The 27,617-nt window shown below is 42.6% G+C and overlaps 1 protein-coding gene across 1 annotated transcript in view; it reads right to left on the bottom strand.

Moving 5' to 3' along the window:
* Positions 1-715: 715 nt before the first annotated feature.
* Positions 716-27,617, bottom strand: part of DESI1 (desumoylating isopeptidase 1) — a 63,041-nt gene continuing 36,139 nt past the window's right edge. Inside the window, exon 6 of the mRNA XM_077452528.1 lies at positions 716-7,439. Coding sequence (XP_077308654.1) covers positions 7,346-7,439 — 94 coding nt within the window. The 3' untranslated portion in view covers positions 716-7,345. The remainder of the gene's footprint in view (positions 7,440-27,617) is intronic.

The following is a 27,617-nucleotide window of genomic DNA, read 5'->3' as shown; positions in this document are numbered from 1 at the left end:
ACATGCCAAGGTTTCTGACATGTGGTGTTGGATAGTTAGCCTGCCCACCCAACTAGCTATTTGACCACACAGATGGACAGAGACAGTCTTAATCGATAGCCCAGGAGGAGAACGACATGATGGGCAGCACACAGAGAACCTGCACCCTCTACTTCTAAGGTCTGGTGCACATATGTGCCAATTTTGATGCGGGTTCCTCTGCATGACATGCCAGTGTGACCAGCTCTCAATGGAGCTGGTTCACACAGGTCCAGGGCAGTGGCGGCCCACATTCCAAAAGGTTTCGGTGCATCTTTGTGCCTTGTTTAGGTGTGAATTCAGGCAAAAATTCAGACCTGATTCGTAGCTGGAAGCGGGGAACTGGGATGCACCAGACCCCATACTGAGAAACACGGCTGTACATATGTGAACCTGGCTGAGATGCCAGACAGAACATTGCTGTGCTATCTCCTCATCTCTCATTTTTAGTTTACAGAGTCCAGAACTGCAGCCAGGTATGCAGGTCATAGAATGAAAACTGTCAGCTTGTGTTGTGAATGAAGCTGGAAAACTTCTATTCACAAATGTACACACTGTCAACAGCACAAACCAGATACTTCGCTAGGCTGTTTCAGAGAAGTGTAGTAAAGGCGGTGTGTGCGCGGTTGTCCGCTTGTAAGCTTCAAGATATAACAGGGGGTGGAGCTACAGACAGCAATGACAGAAACAAAAAAGATTTATTTTATTGAACATTCACTGCTCAGATTTTAATGGGAAAAGTTCTGCGTGCACAGGATCCCCTGGAGGATTTAATGAGCTTTTTTTGGTATTAGACCTCCTTTAGTGAGCTGAATTACATTTTGATTTACAATACAGTACAAATAAAAAGACAATAAATATTAAATATACACAAATTACTGGAAAACATTGTCCATAAATTTTTAAGTTTACCTTTTGGTTAATGAAGGCAATAGTATTTATAGTGGGTATTTATTGGTAAGCTACCGAAACCATTAAGCACTCATTAGATCATATATTTCATTGAACAGTTTTATTCAATGTAACAAACAGGATGCTATGGAATCCTATAATGAATTAATGTGAGGTACCTAGTTATGCTTTAAAGCCCTACTCCAACCAAAATGTTTTATTCATTTTGGATACAGTGGGAAAGGATTATATGGGACGTGGTTTCCAAGGGGACACACGCCAAAACACCTTTTTAGAGGAGTAAGGAAACATTTAAATACACCTCCAATATATTATATAGGTATTTTAGAGGACAAGAAGTAAGGGAAATCTTCTTAATGCCATCAAATGCAGCAGTAAAAACCTGACAATATTTAAGTCCTCCCAACCCCATTACTTAAAAGAAAAAAAATGTGGTTTGTGTTAAACTTTAAAGGGTTAGTCAACCTTAAAATTAATATTTCATTCAAGGGAAGTCCTGTGGGCTGAGGCAAACACGGTCTTATAGTTTTAGCAATTTCAGCAGCAAGATCCTATGGGTTTCTGACTCGGTTTCCAATGACTTTAGAATTGTGGGTACCCTTGCCCATGTTTGGAGTGTTTGCACTTAACACGTTGTTTGCACTCAGGGTATAAAATACATTAACAACACTATATGGAGAGTCAGAGACCCTTGTCATTGCCAAAGCAGGTGCACAGATCACCACTGATGTCCCGTGAAGATACTGCAGGTAAAAAGTCTACATCATCTACAAAAAACTGAAATATCAGTTTTGGGTGAACTGACCCTTTATCAAAAGAGGACGTCTGGCGGGCACAATGAAACAGTATGCTGCTTATTAAAAAAAAAAAAAAAAAAGTTTAGGGCATTAAAGTGCATTTATTTGCGGTTTGATATTTCATTTACATTTCCTGAGTATAAAATCACAAACTCTGTAAAAACAATAAATCTCATTTCAAACTATCCAAGAAATTTGACAAGTTATATAGCTTCTGCCTCTCAACATTTCAGGACAGCTTCCAAAATGCGCTCATGTCTGACAATAAAATATATATAAAATCATATGAGCACAAGTCGTCCAGACTTTAACAAATTGAAAAACCAAACTGAGGTATATTGCGTTGTCACTCTGAAACAACGCAGTATTGTGACAACTTATTTCAGACTTTAAAGTGCAAAATAGTGTCACAATCGGTAATAAAGTTTCAGTACAGATTTTTTTTTTTTTTTAAGACTATCTGGTTTGTTTAAAAAACAAAAAAAGGGAAAGAGCACCTTGGCAAGGGCAGTTATCTGTAAAAGTTACGATACTTCATTGTTCTGAGGACTCAAAAACTGCATTTTAAATAAATAGTGCCAAATGTGTCCTGAAGGCTTTCTGTACAGAATAAATCTAAAATATACTGGCCTGCACAGCAATACAACATTTAAATAAAAAATAAAACAAAAAACCCCTAACCTAAAAAGCCAACAAAAACATATTGCCTCACTTACAGTAAGGAAAATTACTATTTCCAGAATTCAATCGTGTGCAAAGCCAGCTTTTCTTTTTTCCAACTCACCTACACATAATTTGGTATTCAGACTTAACACATCTTCACTTTGCTAAGTGAGCATTCTGTACACCTCAAAGGAAACCCGTGTTGTGAGAATATGTAGGCTGCCATTTCTGACCTCATCTTATGAAAATACAAAGAGTCATGCGGTTGTAATGCCTTCAATACTTCCTAAGCCACGGACATTGAACACAATGCATAAAAAATGTAATTCTAACATCCCTGGTTGGCATGCATGTTCCAGGTTCATAAGTCAGATAGTAAATAAATTTCCATAATGAGTCTACCAATTTTCCAATATTTGAGTGGAAATATCCAGATAATTTCAGGGCTGGATTTTTAATTCCTATCCTTCTAGCCCGACTATGCTGTGCTTTCCTCTCAAACCCCATTCGATGACCTATCCTTGGCATCACGCTAACCAGATCCAATGTCATATCCATAGAAGGCATGCAGAGTCTGTGGGTGAAGACTGAAAGACAGAACTGAACTGCTGTGATGCAAGGTGGGTGGTCTAGGTATACAGACCTTAGGCAGATCAACTGTCAGTACACTGCATGTACACTTTTCCACAAACAAATTGCCAAATGCAGTGGTACAGCATTAATGAGAACCTAGCCATGTTACATGTTACCATAAAATTATAATAAGGATTGTGTTACTGACAGTTTGCAGAATGAAGGGTGGGTATACAATAAATCTGACTCAGCAGGGGCGTGTGTTGGACTTCTGAAATTAGAATGCGGCTTCCCCAGAGATCGAGATAGCATCCCCATCTGTGGTTGGCAGGGAACAGGCTTTTTTTTGCCATTGCTGCTTTCAAAAGAAAAAAAAAAGAACTTTAAACTAGCTTAAGGGTTTTTTTTTACCTTAATGCATTCTATCTTGTGTTCATTCCACCATCCCCAAAATATTTACTTGGCTCCTCTTTCGATCCAGCACTGTGCCCAAGAACAGTATTGCTGCTCTTTCTCTCACACAGGCATTTTGGCTCCTGCTGCTTCTCAAGTCCCACGAGGAGGAAGCAGGTGGATGCACAGAGCCCTACTCAGGAACAAGCCTCTGCCTTCATAGCAAGTTCTTCCTATGGGGCAGACACAGAAGAGGAGGAGCCAAGAGAGTGCCAACAGGGGAGGTTAGGGGCTGCTCTGCAATACGATTACACAGAGCAGGTGCTTATAAAAAGATAAAAAAATAAAATAAAAATAAGCTTTAAAGACACCTTTATCTAAATACATTCCAGGTGCATTAAAACAAAAACTAAGCTGAAGGTTCAATTGGGATTCAAGTGTAGCTGTGATGTTTTAACCCCCGCAAAACAGCCCTGGTCAAGAAAATACTGAAACCTTTTAGATAAAAGTTGAAAATATTTCTATCTCAATCTTTCAAGTAATAGAATGTGTTGTAATGTGCAGGGACGCATTTAAACTAGAATACTGCCTTGGGGAAGAGCTACAAATCCAAGCTAACTTTACATTTTATTAATGAGAACAGTTCAAAATTTACAGGTATTAGAGCAAAGCCAGCAACCCAGATGAACTACACATTCCAACATGTCCATCTACTATAGCAAAAAAAGAAAAAAAAAATTCCCTGCAGAGACACAAAATTCTTATTGGGTGAACAACTTCTTGCCAGAAACAGCAACTTTTCAATCTTGGCATCATTGAAGAATTGTATTGCAGCTTCAGATATAATAAAGTTATGAGAGGTTTGATAATGATAGCGGTTGATAAATGCACCTGGGTAGTTTCCCCCCCCCCCCCCCCCCCATCAGACCCTCCATCTCATGAGTGCAATTCTAGAATATGTACAACTGACTTAAACAAACTGGAACTATTAGAGCTTTATCAAGACTGACTACATACACCACACTATGTCGCGTCTGCAAAAAAACTGCAAATAAAAGCTCCCATGAAATATGGATAGACATCAGAAGTTACTCACTAGAGCTGTACACAAAGACAAAATGTCAAAGTATGTTCATTAAATACACATTTTAGGGTCAAACGCCTTTTAGGAAAATATGAATAATCTGCTAATGCACAATAAACTAAACTGGACTGTGCATGTACAACCGAGGCGCATGTTTTTTAGGGTGTGGCTCCAAGTGTATGTGTATTTTTTTTCTAGGGACTGTGATATTGGTGTTCCCCATCTGTTACCATTATACCGAGACCCAAAAAATACTTCCTAAAAAAGCATATCAAATTAATCTCATGTTAGTCTGGGGACTTCAAAAATGTAACAGAAGGCCCTATTAGCCACTGAATATCCAATGATCCCACTGAAATGCATTAATGAGGAGAGGGTCATGGAAGGGGGTCTGGCTTAGGCCAACATCTGTAAAGGCTGAAGCAGTAGTGAGGGATCTCCTCCTCCGCTATTTCAGCAACAGTAGGCACAACATACGTCATAAAACTTTAGCCCACTTCACCCAAATCTGGCATTATTCTGGGTGAAGTTATACTGCATCCCAACTCAATTCTGCTGGGCTAAAACTTTTGTTAATCGTGAGATACATGACGCAGCTTCCCTCTAGAATTATTATTATAATTGTACATAGCGTGAAGCATGAGTATCAGATTCTTTATCTAGGAACATGGTATCCAGACGCAAAGTAAATATTTTTAGGGCCATTGTGCAAATATCTTACATCAGTGGTCATCAACCCTGCCCCAAGGCCCTCTAACAGGCCAGGTTTGTAAGCTAACTGAAATACATCACAGGTGATATCATGCACAATATCATGCTGCACAACGATTACAGTATTCTAGTCTGCATCTCCCCAAGGCAATACATAAAACCTGGCCTGTTAGTGGGCCTTGAGAACAGGGTTGATGACCACTGCCTTACATATTTAGTTTATTATATAGTTAAATGTTTCTCACTATAGATATAGAGCCAAAAGGCACCTTCTATTCCTTTGGATATATACAATTTTTCTCAAAGCAAAAAAAGTGTGACTTGATACTGCGATCTGATGTAAAATGCAATCTCATATTAAAGCATCCCCAAGTCGTGATCAGACTGTAAAGGGTTCATGAGGAACTACACAGCTATGGGTACACCGCCATGTCACAAATGCTCAGATGAGGAGTTTTATAACAGCTTCTGCAGACAGCGACCTGGTGGTCATAATTTTTTGCTCATGGTAAAATGTAAAGAGATGCAATCATTGATAAGGAGCTAGAACTTAAGTGCCACAGGTAGCCATCATCTTTGACACAAGTGATAAACATGCAAACTAGAAGGGACAGGATGCGTTTCATGGTCTTGGGCTGACAGTGCTCACAGTATATTCAAATAAAACCAATATTCAAATGATGTGACAATATACATTTGTGTGCTTGGATCTTTTAAAGTAAATAATTCTGAGCTGCCAAATGCCTAGACATATGCAAATCTATATTCTAGTTGGAAAAAAGAAAATGGGACTTTAAATGAGGCGGTGACTGGGTAAGGTTAATTGCCTCCATCCCTATCTAATTGAAACAAACACCTGCCTGCTTCATAGTCCCAACCCCCAGTCCTCCTGTTTGTTTATATTATAGTTGCAGAAGGTCAGAAAGGGTAGTTACTAGAATTGAATCGGCTAATAATGATTAGGCAGGGTTTGAAAACACAGAGGAGGGTGACACCAATCTTGCTGGAAAACCAGTCATTTGTTGCTACAACCTATAGTTTGTTCACTCTCCTGTACACAAACATGTGAACATACTTTTTCTTTGGGCACATATTAATACGTTGCATGAGCAGGTAGCAAATACTGTGGCATCAAAGGCATGTCGATTTTGGTGAAGAACGGAATTTGTATTTAGCCGCTTAGGTCTGTCTATGTATGGACAGCCAAAGAAAGGTAATATCAATCTATGGTAAAGCTTATGGCCAATGAATCAGAGGCAGTGAACAAGATAATAGGATAAAGGTTAACTTTCAGAAAAACAACCATGGTACAGACAAAAAAACAGCCTAAAGCACTGTTTTGAAGTACTTGAAATTAATCAACAAAGGAGGTGCAAAGTTCAAACACTATGCTTTCAAGAACATCACCGCCCATGGCAACCTTTATACTGCATGTGGTATACTGTCACTGCATTAAGTGCAAGCTTACATTACACATGTAATATTTACAGCTGTACTGCTTATTTGGACGAGGTCAGATAACCAATATAAACCAGTTACTAATTTCATGTTTATAACCATTACAAGAACAATAAAATTAGTAGTTTTCTCTAATATTTTATAATCTAGTGAAGGCATGTAGACGATTGTAACACGATGGAAGAGGTAACAAACAGGACATACTATTCAGAACACATATTATTCTTGAAGTTAGTCTGGCCAGTTCTATATGAAAACAAAACAAAACAAATGACTCGATTTGTAGGGAATCGACACAATCTGAAAGGGGTTATCCACTTTAACTGCTTCAGGCACCTCCCTCACCCCTTAGTTTTGAAGGAATACAATCCTAGAGATCATACAAAAAGGTGAAAATTGGTATAGCAGCTTGTCCATTTAGATGCAATAGCTCATGGACATGCCCAATATCAGTATTGTCAAGGTCTTGCTATTGACTTAAAAGCAGGTGTGCATACCTCTGAGTTACCCAACCGAAGGGTCTTAAGAAGGGGACATTTTAATTCAGTTAAAGTGGAAAACGATTTTTATGATATGGATAGAAAAGTCACAAGCCTTCTCAGTACTGTTTCAGGTCCTTGCATTAAAAATATAAATGGAATGAAACAAAGAACATGTACGAGTCTAAAACAGGTGATAAAAATATTTTAAAGTTAAAAAGTGGGGCACTGCCCACGTTGAAGCCAATTCTGTTCCGTTAACTTGGACCACTTTGCCTGTTAAAATTGTTACCCCCAGGTGGCTGAATTTGAATGGAATCCAAGAAAGGGCGGAGTGCTTGTCCGAAGGGCCTGGAAAAGAAAAAAGAAAAGAAGAAGATGTAAGAAACAAAAAACAGAGACAGATTATCTGCATTTGAAGACAGAAATCTGAGGACAGCAGATCTGCAATATCAATAACATGGATTCCTTGATGGCATTTACCCATATGGAGAATATACACAATATTCTATATATCTAGATTTCCATTTAGGCAGGGTTTTCTTTTTTATACAGGGATTTATGACTGCAACTTGTTGCTCCTCCTAATCATAAGGGGTTTTTTTGTTTTGTTTTTTAAACACCCACTGTCTCCTTTCCCATCAGAATCTGATGCAGAGATACTTCATATTTTGTATGTTGTTGGGATTCCTCCAGAGGATTGTTTTTTTAGATGCAGTCCTTTCCTTCATAGTGGAGGAAACTCCACCAGTTGAAATTTTAGTGAGCTGTTGTGTGTCTCTCTCTCTCTCTCTCTCACACACACACACACACACACACACACACCAGCGCTACTACCGTGATAATTCAATCCTATACTTAGTGGTATGCAGGGCTCAAGTCCTGCGGGAACGCATGGGAACAGAGTTCCTGTACTTTTTCCACAACAGGAACTCAGTTCCCATTAGCCGCCGTGTCCTGCAAGACTTTGAAGTTAGCGAGCTGTGTGGCAGGTGCTACACCAGCAGCTGCCGACACAGCTCGCAATAGTAAGTGCCGCACACCTGACCATTCTTGCACTGCCAGTAGGGGGCCCCATGACAGCTTCCGCTTTGATCTACCTGTCAATCACAGGTAGATCAGCTCCCTGCTGCTACGAGATTGTATTTAGTCAGACCTCTCGGGATGCGCTCCTCCCCGCCAGCCCCTCCTGATTTTCTGTCTCCTCATGTCCCCCCCCAGTCCCCTGCATACTTGCTCTGTGTGTCCCGCTAAATCCCCCCCTCCTCTATCTTCAGTGCCATATGATGAGAGAACCCAGAGGAGGAGCACAGCTATTCTGCTCACAGGACATGCAGGGAGAGAGGTGAGATGAGGGAGGAACATCAGTTTGGGGTGGTAAGCTGAGCACAATACTTGGCAAACTTTAATGCCAGGAGGGAAGTTTATGTGGAAATATGTGAAGGGTTGGAATAGCAGCAAGTGTGTGTTGGAGCCCTGCAGAGTTTGCAGCCCCCCAATCTAACATACATCTCCTAAGCAGGAACACATCACTATCACCCCAAGCATTCTGTCCAGATAATGTGCAGTTCATTTATGACCTTTCCGTTTAACCCTGTGTTATCCAAACTCTGTTCAATGAAAAGCGTAAACTCACCACATAAACACTCTATATACAAAATAACATTCCCCAATAAAGATCGGAACATGATGTTCACATTTGCATGGAAGCACGATTAAATGAATGCTGATTATTCAGAGAATTACCGTGTTTATGTTTATTGAGGATTTTTTTTTTTATGTACTAACAGTTAAGCTTCATATACACAATACGAAAATTGGATGAAAAATACCACTTTTGAAGCGTTTGTGTATATGAGTGCATCATTTTTTTTTTTTTTTGGTGGGGGATTGGATCTTGGGTGGGAGTTCCCACACTTTATTCCCCAGGACTTGACCCCTGGTGGTATGTATACATGCAATAAACTTCAAATTCATAATACATGTCCCATAAGGACCGGTTCACACTGCGGGCGATGCGAGGCGACACGACTTGCCTCGCCGCGATCTGACAAGTCGCCCCCGTTCTGTACAATGGAACCGTTCTGAGAGGAGCGACTCGAGTTGCTCCGACTCAGAAAAAAGGTTCCTGTACTACTTTTGGGCGACCTCGGGGCGACTTGCATTGACTTCTATACAGAAGTCATTTGCAAGTCGCCGCTGAGGTCGCGGCGAGGCAAGTCGGTGTGGCCTCGCATCGCCCGCAGTGTGAACCGGCCCTAAATCAATATGAATCTTGATAGTAGTGCTCCAGTGTTATTATCATATCACCGTGCTTGTCAATATATCTTATTGCTTGTACAAACCACCACCAGCTATTTAATCTGCTAACCTGAGTCAGGAAGACTCAAATGAACTCTTTGTTTTCACTCCCCAAATTCCTTTTCTTTCTCTCAGGTCTAAGCTGTTTGATTTCTCCCTTCCATGATCTCCACTCCACCCCAAACAATTTATCCCTCACAGATGGGGAGCTGATCTCAGATTATTCAGCTGTTCCTCCACTTCAAGGGACTCATGTATCATGTAATCAAAAATACAGCAGACATAGTGCTCTCTGCTATAAAACGTTTATTTAAAAGAGGACACTTCCTAGATATAAAAACAAAATTCGCTTGTTACATGTATTGAGAGAGAGTCCGCTCGCTCACCACCATGGCTGCGCAACATCAAAGGCTTGGATCCTCTCCTCTGCACATGTATCGATCTCTGAAAGTGGTTGTAAACCCTCCCCCGCAACTTTGTCCCATGTAAATCAGCATAAAAAACCCTAATGAACACTGCTTGTAGATATCTCCTTACTTGCTTAGTATTGTTGTAATTCTTGTTGTTCTGTAGAATGAAGTCACTGAGCATGCCCAGATCTCCCCTGATTTAAGGCACACTATGTCTTATCTATCTGTTATCAGGACTTCCTACGGCACAACACTGAACTCTGCTAATCACTCAGAGCTTTCTCCTACACACCATGTGACCTCACATACAGTCTAAACTTGTTTCCCTTTGTCAGACTTATCAGCTTCAGCTGATAAGACTGCAGTAATGGCCATTAGACATTGGCACAAGTAAACACTATGAAATAAACAAGTAAGCTATGAACAGGGAAGCAGGGTTGCCATAGAAACTTTGGATTGAGAAGGAGGCTTGGTTAACAGTACAGGAAGTGCTCAATGTAAGGGCGGAAATACACTCCACTGTAGACTCAATACTCAAAACAATACTTAAGATAGCGCTGCCTAACCCCTGGAAACAAGTTTTTTTAAAGTTTCTTTAAACAGTAAGTAATATGTAATTTGGGCTGGATTACAGTGGCTATAGTCTGATAATGACTTATTATAATGGACTAAATGTTAAGAAGCATCAGAGTGGGTGAGTTTACTTCCTCTTGAATGGTCTTGACTGGTGGTGGTTTGCACAAGCAATGAGAATGATTGAGAAGCACAGTGATATAATAACACTGGAGCACTACTATCAAGATTGATATTGATTCATGGGACTTTATGAATTAGAATTTTATTGCATGTATACATAGCACTAACTTTAGCATTGAATAATTACTGTAGTAGCACTGCACTGTGTGTGTGTGTGGGTGGCGCTGAATGTTTCACACATTTGTTGTCTCACCTAGACACAGATTCCTTTTTAAACTGAGATGCAAGTTCCATTTTAACAGAGGATTCCACACCAGTCAAAGCAGGCTTAAAAGTAGAGGTGATTTTTTCATCTGAAAGTGGAACTTTAGTCAGAAAATGAAGTCCTGCTAGATCACTTCAGGCTTTTATAGTTATACAAAACATTACAAATAAGTGCCTATACTGTTTAAAAAGTCTCCCCCTGCTCTCCACTTTTAGGCACTGCCAAATTTGTAGAGGCCGATCTGCTGACAGCCTGTCAGGGCTGTGCTCTCAGCACTCAGGTTTATCAGCCTTTACAAGCACTCATCGTTCCACTGTGGCTCACCTGGTGATCATTTCCTGCTCATCACTGCAGCCTACAGCCAGCCACCAACTTCAGGGGTGTCAGAAATAATACTCAGGACTAGAACTTAAAAGTTGCTTTGTGTTAGAGTATTTTTTGATATATGGTGTGGTCACTAAATGTGATTAAATTTGTTTTACTACTAACTTACACCTGGGTTGCTTCCGTACAGACGTCTCAAATGCTAATATAGCATTCTGGAAATGTGTGCACACAAGTAGTATCACTGGTAGCTGGACTCGTGGTAGCTTTGGAAGGGTTGGTGGAAAGAGTAGGGACTTAGGTTAACAAAGAGAAAATATTAGTATCCATGAAGGTTAGGGGACTTTCTTCAATACGCTGAGAGAAAACAATTTCATGTACATGATTTGCTTTGAAACTTTAAAGCAGTTGCAATAAGGGTCCTTTCACACGGGACGGATCCGTGATGATCCGCCCCATGAACATCGGCTTGCTCAGAGGGGATGTCGCCGTAGATTCCCACTGAGCATGAAGAGGACAGGACCATCTCTGCACACTGTGCAGGGATGGACCTGTCAGAGCGCCGCTCTCCCCTATTGAGGATCGGATGAGGACGGACCGCAGAGTCTGTCGTCACTTGATTCCATACTCAGACGGATGGAAAAGTAGGTTTTTCCTCCGTCACACTTTTTTGGATTGGAGCGGGTCGGATGTAAGCGGACGTGTCACCGCTGACATCCGATGCTCCATAGGTCTATGGAGCATCCATTCAGGTCTGCCTGAAAAACTGATAGGCGGACCTGAACGGATTGTTCACGTGAAAGAGGCCTACGTCTCTGGAGGCTGTCCAGACGCATAGCCGGGGAAAGGGAATGAGCAAACTGGGCAGCTGAAAGTCAGTAAGAGTATTTTCTGTGTGTTTTGGTTTAAGAGGAATGAATCGCGAGTATGGTTTTGGTTTCGTAGTTATTTCAGCGACTCCTCTGGTCCATACTACGCTTGGCACATTTTAATAGACCACTTGCATAACTTGCATTTGCTTCTAGGATGTGCAAATCCCACGCTAAGGGGATTAAGTTGCCCTCACCTTCTCCACTGCTTACGCATAAAGTATTGAAAGTTAATAAAAAAGGCAATGTAGACAATTTACTAAATTGATTAAAATCAGCTTCGCTCTCTAGATCACCAAAGGTCACCAGTTACATATTGATACATGTACATGTAAAACTACGAGAACATTTTTTTTCCATTTTGGATAGGGCAAGGGAGGGATACAACCCAACAGATTTTTTTTTCACGCCATCTGTTTCATTGTAGAGATTTCCCTTCACTTCCTGTCCCATAGCCAAACAGGAAGTGAGAGGAAATCCCTGAAAATTAAGGGAATTCCTTGGGTACTCCCAGGTCATCATAACTAGTGTCCCCATTGGAAGATTTCCCCTCTTACTTTTCTGGGGTCAACCCAAAATTTGGAATTTTCTTTTACTTTCAATTAGAATGGTAAGCAGGACAAATAGAGGATGAGGGGCATGGTTTGACCTTGCAGGAAGATGGACGCTTGAGAGACAAGCTCCCGCCACTGCACATCCTATCCACATGAGGCTCAATATCACCCTGTCAGCCACACAAACATGGGGACAGCTTCACGGAACGCCTCCGCCTCGCGTTCCCGTTCTCCTCGCAGACAACAGAAACGGTATGAGCCAGAATATCCCAGAGCTGGACCCAGAGACACAGCATGGAGGCTTTCCGCCAGGGACTGTCACAGGACTCAGCACCACCGATGCCCCCAGAGCCAGGGGATCATAACACCCCAGCCTCTTTGACCTCAGGGCAGTGGACATAAAAGACACAGTCAGCGGCCAAAGCTGACCTGCGCCAGGACATCTGCGCCATAGCTGACAGAGTGCAGGAAGTGGAGAAGACCTCAGCTCAACATGGCATGGTCCTCTGCAGAGTGACCCACAAGGTAGAGACACACACACACACACACACACACTCTACAAATAAGAGACATCCAGCGTCATGTGGACAACTTCGACAACAGGGGCAGGCGCCACAACCTGCATGTTAGAGGGCTGCCTAAATCAGTTGAACCAGAACAGCTACCATATTGGGCTTGTTTAATAATTTATTGGACAGACTGGCGCAAAAAGTCGTGGAGATGGAAGTATCCATTGCACACTTAGGCCCAAAGGGAGAGACACTGACCCCCTCCCCCCCACCCAGAGATGTGGTGTGCTGCTTGGTGAACGACAATTTGAAGGAAGAAATACCCAACAAAGCCAGAAACAGGAACGAACTTTCCCATGGGGGCTCAGATGTCCACAATATCAAGATCTCTCTGGTATTACCCTGCAACACTGAAACCGCTGCTGGACACTATGCACACCAAAGGCATTCATTATAGATGGAAGTTCCCCTTTGGCCTCTCTGCCAGTCGAGGCCGCATGGCATGCTGCGAGTACATGAGGAACTCCAGTCCTTTTGCGACACTCTGGGCATCCCCTAGATGGAGGTTCCAAATTGGTATGCTGAATTCCGCTGCCACACACTCAGACGAGAAAAGCGACGAGAAGAACTGATGGAAGCTCATGACACCTGATACAGCAGACACAGATCCGCTTCGGGTACGAGATCTCACAGATCCTCCAGAAGCTCCCACAATGACACCAGCCCGACCAAATCCCCAGAGCCAGAAGTGACATTGGGCTATATCGTGGTCAATGGCCTGTGAGCCGAGTAGAGGGACACCCCTACCATAGATAAGTTCATTAAAATGATTACCGTTCTTTTACAATGTTACAATGGTTTTAGTTTACGTGTTACCTTTGCACAAGTTTTTCCACGAGGTGGGTAGTTCACCTTTGATGCCACACCTGCTACGAAGGGCCCATGCACCTGGAGGAGTTAGACTTTCTCACCAACATCCTCAGGTGTTGATGTCATACTTACCAGGAGACTGTGCTCATAACATTTAAAACCGACAGTGTGTCTTGCAAGATAGCCCCCCTACAGCCTTGATATCTGATGGGCACCGTCGCACCAAGGGTGATCAGTGGATGACTTCTGTAGGTTTTACCATTAATGTTTCCATGTTTCTATGTTAAAGGGCATCTGATCGCGACTATGCACTACAAACTCTAGCATGACTGACAACATAGATACCTAGGGTGCAGTTGCCTACCCTGTACAGGGGAAGGGCTGGAATAATATGTTCATTGCTGGGAGCTTCCTGGAGTCTCTCTCTCACCAAACAGAACCATAATCATATCCCCAGGTTACTTTACACCAAGGGGACCCCCCAAGCTTTTGACTAAATTGCATCTGCTTATATGATGGACCCAGTGTTGTCCCCCTCATCCCCCAGTCTCCCTGTCACTGCTGACCGGTGGTCTTAATGTTTGTATCAGAGATTCTAGCTGGCTCGCACGAGTGCCCCTTTAGAATTCATCCAACCTGCCTTAAACATACTCACTGTGACTGCACACTACAGATTACAAGGTATTAAGTAGCCCGTACTGGAGTGTGGGGGGGGGGGGGATTTGTTGAGCTCACCCGAAGATAACAACATTCCCCGATTCTCACACAGACAACACAACCCCTAGATTGCCTATACAGCTGTCAGGCATATTTTTTTGACATCCTGGACACCTTGGTGCCTTTTTACCAGCCTGAGACATGCTGGTTTACACCATACCTCCCTGTAGCTACCTTAGAAAAAAGCGCACGACTGCTTAATGTATATACAAAGCCATGCAATGACCCTAGAATACAGTAGTGCACCATCTGTTGATCACCTTGATTATATTGTTTAAACCGTTGAAGTTATAGTTATTTATTATGCTGCTATGGAATGTACATGTACCCCATTTTTGAATTCTTCATTATAGATACAAAAGCTTTTTGCGGTCAGAATGGTGACACAAACAGTACATACCCCCAGCTCACCATAAGCCGGCATTAAGGTCAGTTATTTTTTTATATATTCTTTATTTTTCATTTTCCTCTTTATACATATCAAATTTATAAAAACATTAATACAATTTATTAAGAGGCATCACCTCTACCTTCTCAATACAATCCATTTCAATAAACCTCTCCCTCCCCTCTGACCTCCCTCCCTAAGCCCTGGGGCAGAAAAAAAAAAAAAAAAAAAAAAAAAGAAAAGGGGGAGGTATGCCCCTCTATCGTGCCTTTGTATTGCAATACCCCTTTCTCTGTATCATGGAAAAGACACACCCATGGGCATTTTCTAATCCTCGTTCCTGTCACCGAAAATATAATTTCTATTATTTTATCCCAAAAGGGGGATATTTTAGGGCAATCCCACCATAGGTGTTTTAGGGAACCCTGCTCTGTACATTCCCTCCAACAAGTTGCTTGCTCTTCCCCTCCAAACCTCTGCATTCTTTGGGGCGTCATATACCACCTTGATATTAATTTGTAAGACATTTCAATAGTTCAAGAATCTCTTAGGATTGAGTGCGTCATTTTAAGTATTTTCATCCTATGCTCTTCATTCCTAAGTGATCCTAATTCCCCTTCCCATTTCCCCAAATATGCCGGTAATTCCAAATCTGCCTCCCGTCTTAATATTTTATACATTTTCGATACCCTTTTCACTAAACATTGTTCATCCTTAAGTAGTTTCTGTAATGGACTTAACCGTGACATTCCTCGTAAAGGCTGTGACAGCCCTTGTGTAAAGTGTGATAGTTGCACGTGTCTCCATCTATCTAACGGTTTGTGCCCCCACTCTTGTGTAATTTCCCTATACGTGTATAACCTATTCCCTTTAATCATTTCCCCTAATGTTATATGCTCTTTCTTTGTCCATCTACTAAAATATAGCCGCTCCTCCGTTCCTGGCAAAAAATAATTTGTGTCCAACAGTGACATTAATGGGGAATTGTGAGTCCAGTTATGTGCCTTATTAATTTTATCCCATATTTTTAGTGTGTGTCTTGTTAAAGTGCTCGTGCCTACTCCTAAATTCCGCCACTGAGGTGGGATCCATATAATTTTTTGTTAATTCCATCCCACTCAATCTAATTTCTAACTCCACCCAACTCTTCTCTTTCTGGTTATGTGACCAGTCCGCTACTCTTGATAATACTATTGCCTCATAATATTTTTTTAAATCTGGTAATGCCACTCCTCCCCATTCTTTTTTCCTTCACTAAGACATTGTATGCAATGCGCGGCCTTTTTGGGCCCATATGAATGATAGAACCAGGGATTTTAATTTCCTAAAAAAAAACTCGCCGGTACCGGAACAGGTATCGTTTGAAATGTGTACATTACGACTGGCAGTATGAACATTTTTATTACATTTATTTTACCCATCCATGATAATGCTTTGTAACTCATACTTTATATACCCCTCTTAAACAAAATTAAGGGGCAAATGAAATTTGCTTCGTACAGATTAGACCTTTGTGCCGTTAATTTTATCCCCAGGTAACACAACTCTCCTCTACACCACTTGAAGAGCAGGCTTGCGGAAAGAGCTCTCTGTTCTTTTTCTGAGAAATTCAAGTTTAGAATTTCTGTCTTTGTCAAATTTATTTTAAAATTTGATAATCTTCCATATTGTTCTAATTCTTTAAGGACCAAGGGGATCGATGTTCTGGGATTTGCTATATATAACAACAGATCATCTGCATAAGCAGATACCTTATATTCTATCCCTCCCACCCGAATTCCCCGAAGATCCTGATTCCTACGGATCGCTACTAAGAGGGGTTCCAGGACAACCACAAACAGAATCGGGGACAGAGGGCATCCCTGTCTCGTCCCGTTGAACAAGTCAAGGGGACGAGACAGGGACCCATTCACTCTAATCCTGGTCAGCTGAGTATATAACGCTTTAATCCATCTCATCATTCTCTCACCCAGCCCCATATGTTTTAGCTTCTCATTTATAAACTGCCAATCTACTCTATCAACGGCCTTCTCGGCGTCTACTGATAGAAGGACTGTGGGGGTCTTCCTTCTAATTGCCTCCTGGATCAAGATGATAGACTTCAAAGAGTTGTCCCTCCCCTCTCGTCCCTGCACAAATCCCACCTGGTCGGTGTGAACCCATCCCGGGAGGAGTGTCTTCAATCTATCGGCTATTATTTTTGCATAGATTTTTACATCCGTATTTAGTAATGATATCGGCCGGTAACTCTCCAGGGCTGCAGGATCTTTACCCTCCTTCAAGATCAAAGCAATATGGGCAAGAAGCGCCTCTTCTCGGAAGCCCTGCCCCTCCAACTGCACTGAAATATTCACAGAGTTTTGGTGCTAACAGACTCTGGAATCTCTTGTAATATAGGCTGGAGTATCCGTCCGGACCCAGGCTTCCGCCCAGGGCTATGTCCTTAACTGCTCTCTCTACTTCCCTTACTGTGATCGGGGTCTCTAAGGCCTCCATCTCCTCACTCGCACCTTTTGGAAAGTCCAGGTTCGTAAGATACTCCCGTATAGCTACCTTTCTTTTCCCCTCTTCGTCCCCTCTTACTCCTATATTATACAGAGCACTGTAATAAGTATGGAAGCTCTCTGCAATATCTGGAGTGGCGAACTTCATCTCACCTCTTTTATCCCTAATTTTCGGAATAAAAGTCCTGTTTTTCTGTTCCTTTACTCTTCTCGCCAGCCACTTCCCTGGCCTGTTCCCCCACAGATAGCTCTCCTTATTTATTTTGTGGAAAGCCGTTCTCCTTTCTTGCTCCAGGCACTCTTCCAGTTCCCTTTTTTTTGTAATTTCTGAGTCTCCTGAAGCCCCCTAGGTCTAGTTTTATGCTCCAACTCCTCGATCTCACTATATAATTGAACTTTCCTTTTCTCCCTTTCCTTCTTTTTCCCTGCTCCAATCCCGATCAAGCTTCCTCTAATGACTGCCTTGTGTGTCTCCCATATGGTAGCCCTAGAAATTTCCTCTGCGTCATTAAGCTCAAAGAAGTCCCTTAATTCCTGTTCAATTTTACTACTTACATCCTGTTCTTGAATGAGTGAGTCATTCAACCTCCAGGTTCTTCCTATCCCCTTATAACCCTGAATTTCTAATTGGATTATTATAGGGGCATGATCCGACAGAGCGATAGGCTTAATTTCCGCTTTTTTCAAGTTAGCCACTAATTGATGTTCTATCAAGATATAATCGAGTCTTGCAAAGGTTTTATGAACTGCCGAGAAGTGAGTATAGTCCCGTTCTTTTTGATGACTAATCCTCCATGCATCTTGTAACTGGGCGCTAGTCAATGCTTTATTTACCAATCTATATCTCTGTTCCGGCACTCGTGTGCCTCCCCCCGAGGTATCCATCTTAGGATCCAGGCACCAATTCAGGTCTCCTGCTATAACCACTTTACCTGCTCTAAACTCCTCCAGTTTTTTTAGAACTGTCCTTAAGAATTTATCTGGATTTCTATTTGGTGCATACACATTTACTATAGTACATTGCATCTCCCCCAATTTCCCTTTTATAAATAAATATCTACCCTCTGGGTCAGCCAGACGTTCCTCAATTTCAAACCTTGATAGTCTGTCGAAACCAATGGCTACTCCTCTTGAGTGAGCAGATGGTATGTCCCCATAGAACCAAAGTGGAAATTGAGCTGATGTCAATTTTATCCCGGAATTGTTGGTAATATATGTCTCTTACAAGCATATTACATTCCCCCCCATAAATTGAAGTTCTTTATTAATTTTATACCTTTTTTCCCCCTTGTATTTAAACCCCTCACATTATATGTTATCACATTAATGACTACCATTTGCTGCTTCTTTCATTGGTTCGCCTGGCAACGTACGCTGACCCAAAGGGCATTTTGCTGGGGGATAGAAAGGGCGCGAAGAAGGGGGGGGAACCCCTCTCCCCCCCAAAAAACCCCAATACTCCCTCCCACTCCTCCCCCCTCCCCATCCCCTCTCCGCAACGCTGCCCCTAAAAGGGTTGTTCGGAGACCCCCCTTACTTCGTTGTTCATATGGGCAGGACACTTATCTCGTTGGTGTCTTTTCATCCTCATATTTACCCCGAGGGCTCACACCGGTAGACCTCTAAAGCAATATCCTACAACGTCTCACCACATTATACAAGGGCTTGCTGGTTGTTGGGGGTGATTTCAACCTGGCCCTGGCCCCCTCTATGGACTTCTCATCAGGATCCTCCTGTTAGGACCTGGGCTTGAACCTGGGACCTCTGGTGTGTCTGGCAGTGACTCTGCTTGCTGAGCCACCTGGAATGCTGGACAGCTCCCTGGAGAATTCCTTGAATGATCTTGTCTTGAATCTTGTTTGCCTTGAACCTTGAACCCTTTGCTCCTCCCATGAACTTCCTGATTTAAGCCATGTCTCTGCACTTCCTGGTTGCCAGAATATTGTGCCTTCACCAGCCAATATCTTGCTCCTATCTCTCCTGTTGCCGACCAAATCCTCGCTACAATTCGTTACCGACATTTGGCTTGTTCCTGGACTACGCTTCTGCTGAATCCCAACCTGCAACTATTTGTTACCGACTTTTGGCTTGTTTCTCAACTACGCTTCTGCTTGATCCCTACCTGCTATATCTGCTACCAGACCCCTGGCTTGCTCACCTCCTGGTGGGGCTATCCTGAGGACCGCGACCTGGCACTAACACGCAGCCAAGCCCATCTCCACCTTTGGGAGCTCTGGTGAATACCGGTTAGTGCTTAGACCCCGCACCTCAGGTGAACCCGTGTCATCAGCCAAGGTGACCTGTGTGAATATCTGCTCTGCTGCTATAGCTACTGGCCTCTGAGCCTGACTCCAGATCGTGACACCTCCCCTATAACATATAGAGCACTTTGCGCAATTAAAATGCAGCATAACAATCTAACCCTGTATGATACGTGGCACACATTGCACCCCAATACTAAGGATTTCACCATCTACTCACCTCCACACCAAAAATACATGAGGATTGACTATTTCTTGATAACTCAAATGGACCTAGACTCCCTCCAAACAGCAACCATAGACCCCTTTGATCCTTTCGGATCATCACCCCATCTCCATTACCGTAACTTTTCCGACAATGCCTATGAGACCAGCAAGCTGGCGACTTGATAACTCCCTCCTTACTGACCCTCAACATATAAAGAGAATAAGCACATGCCTGTTGCAATATTTTCAAGAATGCATCCTCCGATACCCACCCACTGACTCTTGGCGGCACACAAAAGTGTGTCATTAAGGGTTAATTCATATCCATTGCCACGCAATGGCAGAAAGCAAGACAAGCACGTATTGCCAAAATATCAGAACGCATTCATTCCCTGGAAAAAAACAAACAAAAAAAGCACAAGCAATCACTAGCAGAACAATCTTTTAAAGAGCTGCTACATGCCAGGGAGGATCTTCTTAAGGAACTGGGGAAAATGACCTGGCACAAGTACGCGCTGAAACAAAGAATTTATTACGAGTTCAGCAACAAATCAGGCAAACTGCTTGCTAGAGCCCTTCAAAACAAAAAGGCGAACTGGACCATCCACTTAATTTGGGACCCTTCAGGTAATGAGAGAGACCTCAAAACGGTATAGCAGACCAATTTAAACAGTTCTACTCCAAATGCTATAACCTACTTACCCAAAACGGAGGACAGACTCAACCCAAGACAGAAGGAAGATGATTGACGACTTTAACACAATTTGGCCCAAAACCCATTTCCGCTGATGAGGCTGCAAGTTGCAACATCGAAGCCTTGAAACAAATGAAACCAGGCAAATGCCCCGGTCCTAACAGCTTATCCACCAGTTATTAAAAAAGCTTCAGATACACTCATTCCATAATTCCTGAAAACCTGCAACTTTGGTCTCCAATTATAGGCCTAGATCGCTCATAAACGTTGACATAAAAAAACTTTACGTGAAAATATTAGCTAACCACATACTCCCTCTACTCCCCACACTGGTCTCCCTAGATCAGGCATGATTCCTCCCCGGATGCAAGGCTACAGATAAATACCCTGAAGGCCATTAGCGTTCACCACTGGCTGTCCTCATCCACCAGACTGGGGTTTTTCCTGTCCCTCGATGCGGAGAAGGCGTTCGACAGAGTGGCATGGGACTATATGGCAGATGTTTAAAAAAAATAAAAAAATAAAAAAATGGGGTTTCAAGATCACACATGTCATTACATACTTGCTCTTTACACGTCCCCAACAGCGAGAATCAGGTCAATGGTCACTTGTCGGACACCACCTCTGTGTCGAATGGAACTCGACAGGGATGCCCTTTATCCCCCATCGTATCCATACTCATGCTGGAGTCTATACTCTGCAGGCTTAGGGCTAACCCAAACATCAAATGGGGTTGAAATTAATGATAAACAATACAAACTGGCGGCTTACACAGATGACATCCTTTTGTTCCTCACAGACCCCATTATCACAATTCCTAAGCTCTTAAAATATTTCTCCCTCTTCAAATCTCAATCCAGTCCCCAAATAAATTTTGCAAAATCCAGGGCCCTCAACCCGCCTCCACAGTGATACTATGTCAAGCCAACTTCCCTTTTGGATGGGAAGCACATGCTAGCACCTATTTGGGTATTCAACTACAAGTTAAATTAGACAATCTTTATTCCAGAAATGTAATCCCCATTATTAAAACTGTACAAAAAAGGAACTCCAAGACTGGAACAAGGGTATATTTTCTTGGTTCTGGAGAGCAGCGATCATAAAAATGAAATGAAATGAAAATGGATTTAAACTATACTCAGGTGGTACAGGACCCTCGACAGAATACATAAATTCCACCCCAACATCCCCCCACTATGCTGGAGATGCAACACCGCTCACGGATCACTACTACACATCTGATGGGAATGCTCTCAAATCCAACCCTATTGGAAAGGGTTGCATCGTCTTACCTCCCAAATCACAACATACACCCCAGAATTTACTACGGCTTAATACCTACTCCACCATACATCCATTTCACCAATTGGCCAACAAAAAGGACTTCACCCTACGCCTCGTATAAAAACGCAGCAAAACTACGTATACCCATTAGAGGGCTAATTCTCTCTCCCCCCCCAGTACTTCCAAATGGCTCCACAAAGTAAAGGAAAATAGCTGAGATGGAAGACCCAATTCATCAAGCACTGGATACCCCAACTAACTTCCATAAAATATGGGCCTGTTGGCTTCACTTTAAGGAATCAACAGAATACCGCAACATCTAATAATTCTTCTATTAACTGGCAAAAGGGTCCTTTTCCACTTGAAATTTTTTGGATGTATTTGGCCAAAATCATCCCCAAACATCCATTAACTGCAGAAAAGTAAAAAAAATAAAAAAAAAAAAAACACAACACAGCCAGGAGTTTTTTGCATGGTGCTTTGGCTGACCAATTTTTCAACCATAAGATTCTACGTATATGCACCAGCCCAAGCATAAGGCCTGAAGAATAGAATCTCTCATAGTGTCAACTGCAAAACAAAGCCCCTGACAGCCAAGTCCTGGGCCTGCTGATTAGGGATAACCTTGAGCACCTGTCTCAACTGTCCCCTCAAGGACACCAATTGTCATCACTGCAGGTTGAGACACTGAACCTGCCAAAGAAAATGTGTTTTTAAACAGGAATTCCAATTTCTTATCGGTTGGATCCCTAAGCATTTGAGTGTTGTCAGCCGGACAAGTAAAATTTTTATTCAGAGGATATACCCACGTGAATTGCTGGTATATATCTCACCTTTTAGTGAATTTTTCCTCCATAGGATAAAGTACTGAGAACTGTTTAGGAGGACACTCAGAATACATAAGCTGTTCCAGTAAAGAATGGCCAGCAAAGGCACACAAAGCCTGAGGAGGATTTAGTGAACCAAAAAGAAGTGGGCCTCCAGCCAACTCAGTTAAGGGCAGCTTAAATGTGGAGCGGACCATCTCAGTAAGATGAAACTTGAAGAAGGTTCTTCCACAATTGATCCCTCAGAAGAGGAGTCATCAACCTCTTCATGGTCTCCTGAGAGGAATGTATCCTCTCCTGCCCATTGTTCCTCTGAGGGTTCTGGGCAGTAGAAGGGGACCTATCGCGTTTTCTTCTATTCTGGGGAATAAAGCAGCTATCCTTTCAAATCCTACAAATGCTGAGGAGAAAAACTTCCTCAGTAACAGACAGGGGCTGAAATGGTGAAAACAATTGCAACCCTTGATGGACCCGATGGCTCACCCTGACCAGCCACCCCAGGTATTCCAGGGAAGGATGGCATTGTAGAGGTGAGACTTGGGTCCTCAGACCCCGAGGGCGATGTGCTTGGGCCTCTTTTTTGGGGTGGCATAGTCCTAAGCACAAACGCAGAGGTACTGCCAGAAAAAAACAAAAACGCATCCACTGCTGAGCAATAGTCCAGCCACTGCTGCTGCTAGTAACGCTCAGCCTGATGCTAAGTAAACGTGCCCTGGAATGCCTGTATCACCCCACTCACATGCTCCCGTCTGCTCCTGTGTCCCTCCATAGCCAAATTCAGCCTGGCAAATGGAGCTCTTATAGCTTTTTACAGCCCTGCGTTGTGGACGTAGAGACACATCAATTCCGCGCTAAGCCGCAACCCGTCTTCCCACCACGCCCCACCCATCTTTTCAAAAAAACTATAGTTTCCGGCATCAGGGCCTCCGATCTGATCAGCGTGCATGTGTGTGTGTGTGGTTTTGGTAAGAAGGAGAGCAGGAGGAAGAGGAGAGCTGCCGCTGCTATTGCGGTGGGAGAGGGAGCGGAGCGGCATACCGCCAACCGTCTTGGACTCCCTCTCCTATTCCTAGAGAGGGGAGAGAAACTCCTGCCCAGGTGGGGGGCGTTTTTGTAAAAACCCCCCCTCCAACATTTTACCAGAGGCTTGGGACTGCTTGGCTGGAGGAAGCCTGCAGCTTCTGCTGACATAGAGCGAGATATGGGAAGCATGAACCAGGTAGGCTCTTTACAGCCCCCGGTGGTGACTTTTAGGCATGACAACATTTATTTTAACCGGTTCCCGAAACAGCGCATGCTGATGTACATCGGCAGAATGGCACGGACAGGCATATTGGCGTACAGGTACGTTCAATCTTCAATGCCACCCTGCCATTGCTCGCGTGCCGCGGACTCGATCACCACGGACATACCCGCGATCGTCTCACAGAGTGGCTGAACAAGGAAATGCCGTTGTAAACAGCATTTCCCCGTTCTGCCTAGCAACTAGTGACGCCAATCTCTGCTCCATGTGATTGGAGAAGAGATCAGTGTTCACTAAATTAAAGCCCAGCCCCCAACAGTTAGTAACACACCCCTAGGAACACTTGAGCCCTACACTGCCACCCACTGGTTAACCCCTTCACTGCTAGTGTCATTTACACAGGAATCACTGCATTTATATAGCAGTGATTGCTGTATAAATGACAATGGTCCCAAAAATGTGTCAAAAATGTCCAATGTGTCTGCCATAATGTCGCAGTCACAATAAAAAATATAAAAAAATAAATAAACGCTGATCGCCGCCATTACTAGTAAAAAAATATAATTAATAAAAATGCCATAAAACTATCCCCTATTTTGTAAACGCTATAACTTTTGCGCAAACCAATCGCTTATTGCAATTTTTTTTACCAAAAATATGTAGAAGAATACGTATCGGCCTAAACTGATGGAAAAAAATGTTTTTTTTATATATTTTTGGGGGATATTTATTATAACAAAAAGTAAAAATGGGGGGGTTCCATTCCGTTGGACCCATATAGCACCCCGCCAGGAAGCCTTATGTCTGAAAAAACCAAAGCACTGGATCCCAGGGTCCATCTCTCAAAAAAGGGAAGCGTTATAGACCAAACCTCATTTCTTCCACCACGAGGCCTGGGTACCATTCAATTTGGCCTGAAAAGACTCTTTGAATGGATTTGGCTGCATAGCTTTCCCCAGCAAAGATTACTCCAGTGGAACTCAGCATAGCACATGTTTACTCGTGACCAACACCCAAGACACTGGCGAAAAAACTGAAGTACTCCCAGTAATGGGAGGGGTTATATAGAGAGTGAACTTCCTGTCTTAGGGTGTGCCAGTGTCCATCGTCTAAAAGGTGGCCTATATAACCCACTACTAACTACTACTGTAACTACTGTGGCTCTGTGTCACGTGATGTATGATAAAGAAATTTCATTTGGGTACAGTGTAGCATGACCACGCAATTGTACGACAGTGCTGAAAAAATCTGCACCCAGAGGCGCCCCTTTCTCTCCTTTTTCTCCTTTATCTAAGTGCCCTGTAGGCAAGTGGTTAAAAAGGTTCCCGACACAGAATTAAAAGAGAAATTAAACCTCCCAATCCTTCATAGCCAAGGAGCTAGTCTGAGCTGTAAATGCCATGGTGCTGCACATGTGATTAGTTATGACACCGGCCATTTGATGGGTTAACAGTTTGGTTGAGGACACAAGCAAATGTGACAGTTAGCATTCTGGAAATCTAACTGTTTAATCAATATGTTTAGTTCCACGTTTACCGCTGTTCAGGGGCTCTGGGTTTCAACAAAATGGCAACCTACAGTAAGAAAAAACAGGAATAATGCTGGGACCATTTTACAGCACACACAAATTTTTGTGGCATAGTTATTAATGTGCAGTCGCTAAACAACATTATTTTTTATCAAGTTGTTATGGGTAAAGGCTCTGCTTTAAGCAAAGTGGGAATGACGGTCACCTGGGTTTCAACAGGCATGCTGTTAAAGCCAGCAACTGAGGCAGGGTGGAACAGAGGTCCCTGTGACAGATGTTTGGCAGAGATTAAAGCCTCATAGTTTTAGATTTTCGCACGACCAAACGTCTGATTTATGTGGCATGCTAGTCTCAAAAGTGAAGAGGTTACTCACAATCTGAAAAATTTTGGACGACAGAAGTAACGTAATGTGTTGAATAGTTTTATATGTATTCTTTTGTTTCTGAGCATGCGTAGTCTTATGCCCCATACACGCGGTCGGACATTCTGACCACAAAATCCGTCAGATTTTTTCCGAAACTTGTCGTCTTGCATACACACGGTCACACAAAGTTATTGGAAAATCTGATCGTTCAGAACGAGGTGATGTACAAAAACGTACAATGGGACTACGTAGAGGCCAGTAGCCAATAGGGGAGAGAGAGAGATTTTTTTTTTTGCAATACGGCACTGCGTCGCTTTAACTGGCCAATTACGCGGTCGTGCGACGAAGTGATGTTCTATTCCCCCCACAAATAGAGCTTTCTTTTGGTGGTATTTAATCACCTCTGCGTTTTTTTTAATCTTTTGCGCAAAAAAAATCCCAACAATTTTGAAAAAGAAAAAAAACACAATTTTTTTTTTTACTTTCTGCTATAAAGCATTCCCCCTCCCCCCCCCCAAAAAATTATTAAAAAATAAAAGTCACAATAAGCGTAAATTAATTGGTTTGCAAATGTTATTTCGTCTACAAAAACGGGATAGATTTGTGGCATTATTTATTTTTTTTGTTACTAGTAATGGTGTCGATCAGTGATTTTTAGCGGGACTGCGACATTGCGTTGAACAGATTGGACACTTGACATTTTTAAACACTTTTTTGGGAACCAGTGACATTACTACAGTAGTCAGTGCTAAAAATATGCACTGTTATTGCACAGATACTGGTAGGGAAGGGGTTAAAAACAGGGGCAATCAAGGGGTTAAATGTGTTCCCCCGTTTGCGGTTTCTAACTGTATGGGGGACTGTGCGACTGGGGAAACACACAGATCTGTCTTCCTGCATATCAGAAAGATAGGATCTGTGTGATCTACACGGTCAGAAGGGAGATCTGCCTTGTTTACAAAGTTAGATCCCCATTCTGTCACTGTAGGGAACGATCACGGGAGTGCGCGTGCGTCCACAAAAGTGAGTTCACGAGCTGACGTACAACGATGGCGAGTCGCTGGATCGAGCCAACCTGCCACAGTTTAATGATGGCGGCTGGTCAGCAAGCAGTTAATTCAAAGTCTTCTGATACCCCTTGATGGTTTAAGTGGGCGACAGCTGAAAGTTGTCCGACTACACCCTGACTGGGTGATCAAGGGGTCCAGTGTGGGAGAGCAAGTCTTCTGGCTCCAGAAGGCGATGGGGATCAACTCCTGAGGCAACCAGGTTCCCTGGATGGCCAGGGAGTTTTGGAAACCATCCCAGCTTTCCAAAGAGACAATAGGAATACATTTAAGGAATATAGGGCTGAGCTGGAAGACCACCATGCCAGGGATTTTTGTCTGGCTGGACAGCAGTAATGGGTGAACTGCTTGTCACACATTGTGAGAATGCTGGGCATGGCCAGAAATGAGTAGCGGACTGGAAGTGACATGAGAGGAGTCTAACGACTTCCGTTTTTTTTATTTCAATGCACTTTTTAACCTTTTTTAATGTAATCTTTCATTTGTTTTTATATAAATATGGTTGTTTAAACATGATACACTATGGAAGGCATTTATTTAATTCCCACATGCAAAATTTATTTATATATATATATATATATATATATATATATATATATATATATATATATATATATATATATATATATATATATATATATATATA

This window comes from Lithobates pipiens, unplaced genomic scaffold (assembly GCF_037356315.1).
Source record: "Lithobates pipiens isolate NorthernLeopardFrog02 unplaced genomic scaffold, aLitPip1_a1.2 Scaffold_23, whole genome shotgun sequence".
Taxonomy (NCBI): Eukaryota; Metazoa; Chordata; class Amphibia; order Anura; family Ranidae; genus Lithobates; species Lithobates pipiens.
The sequence above is the reverse complement of the archived record's forward strand: the minus strand, read 5'-3'. Positions and strand labels throughout refer to the sequence as shown.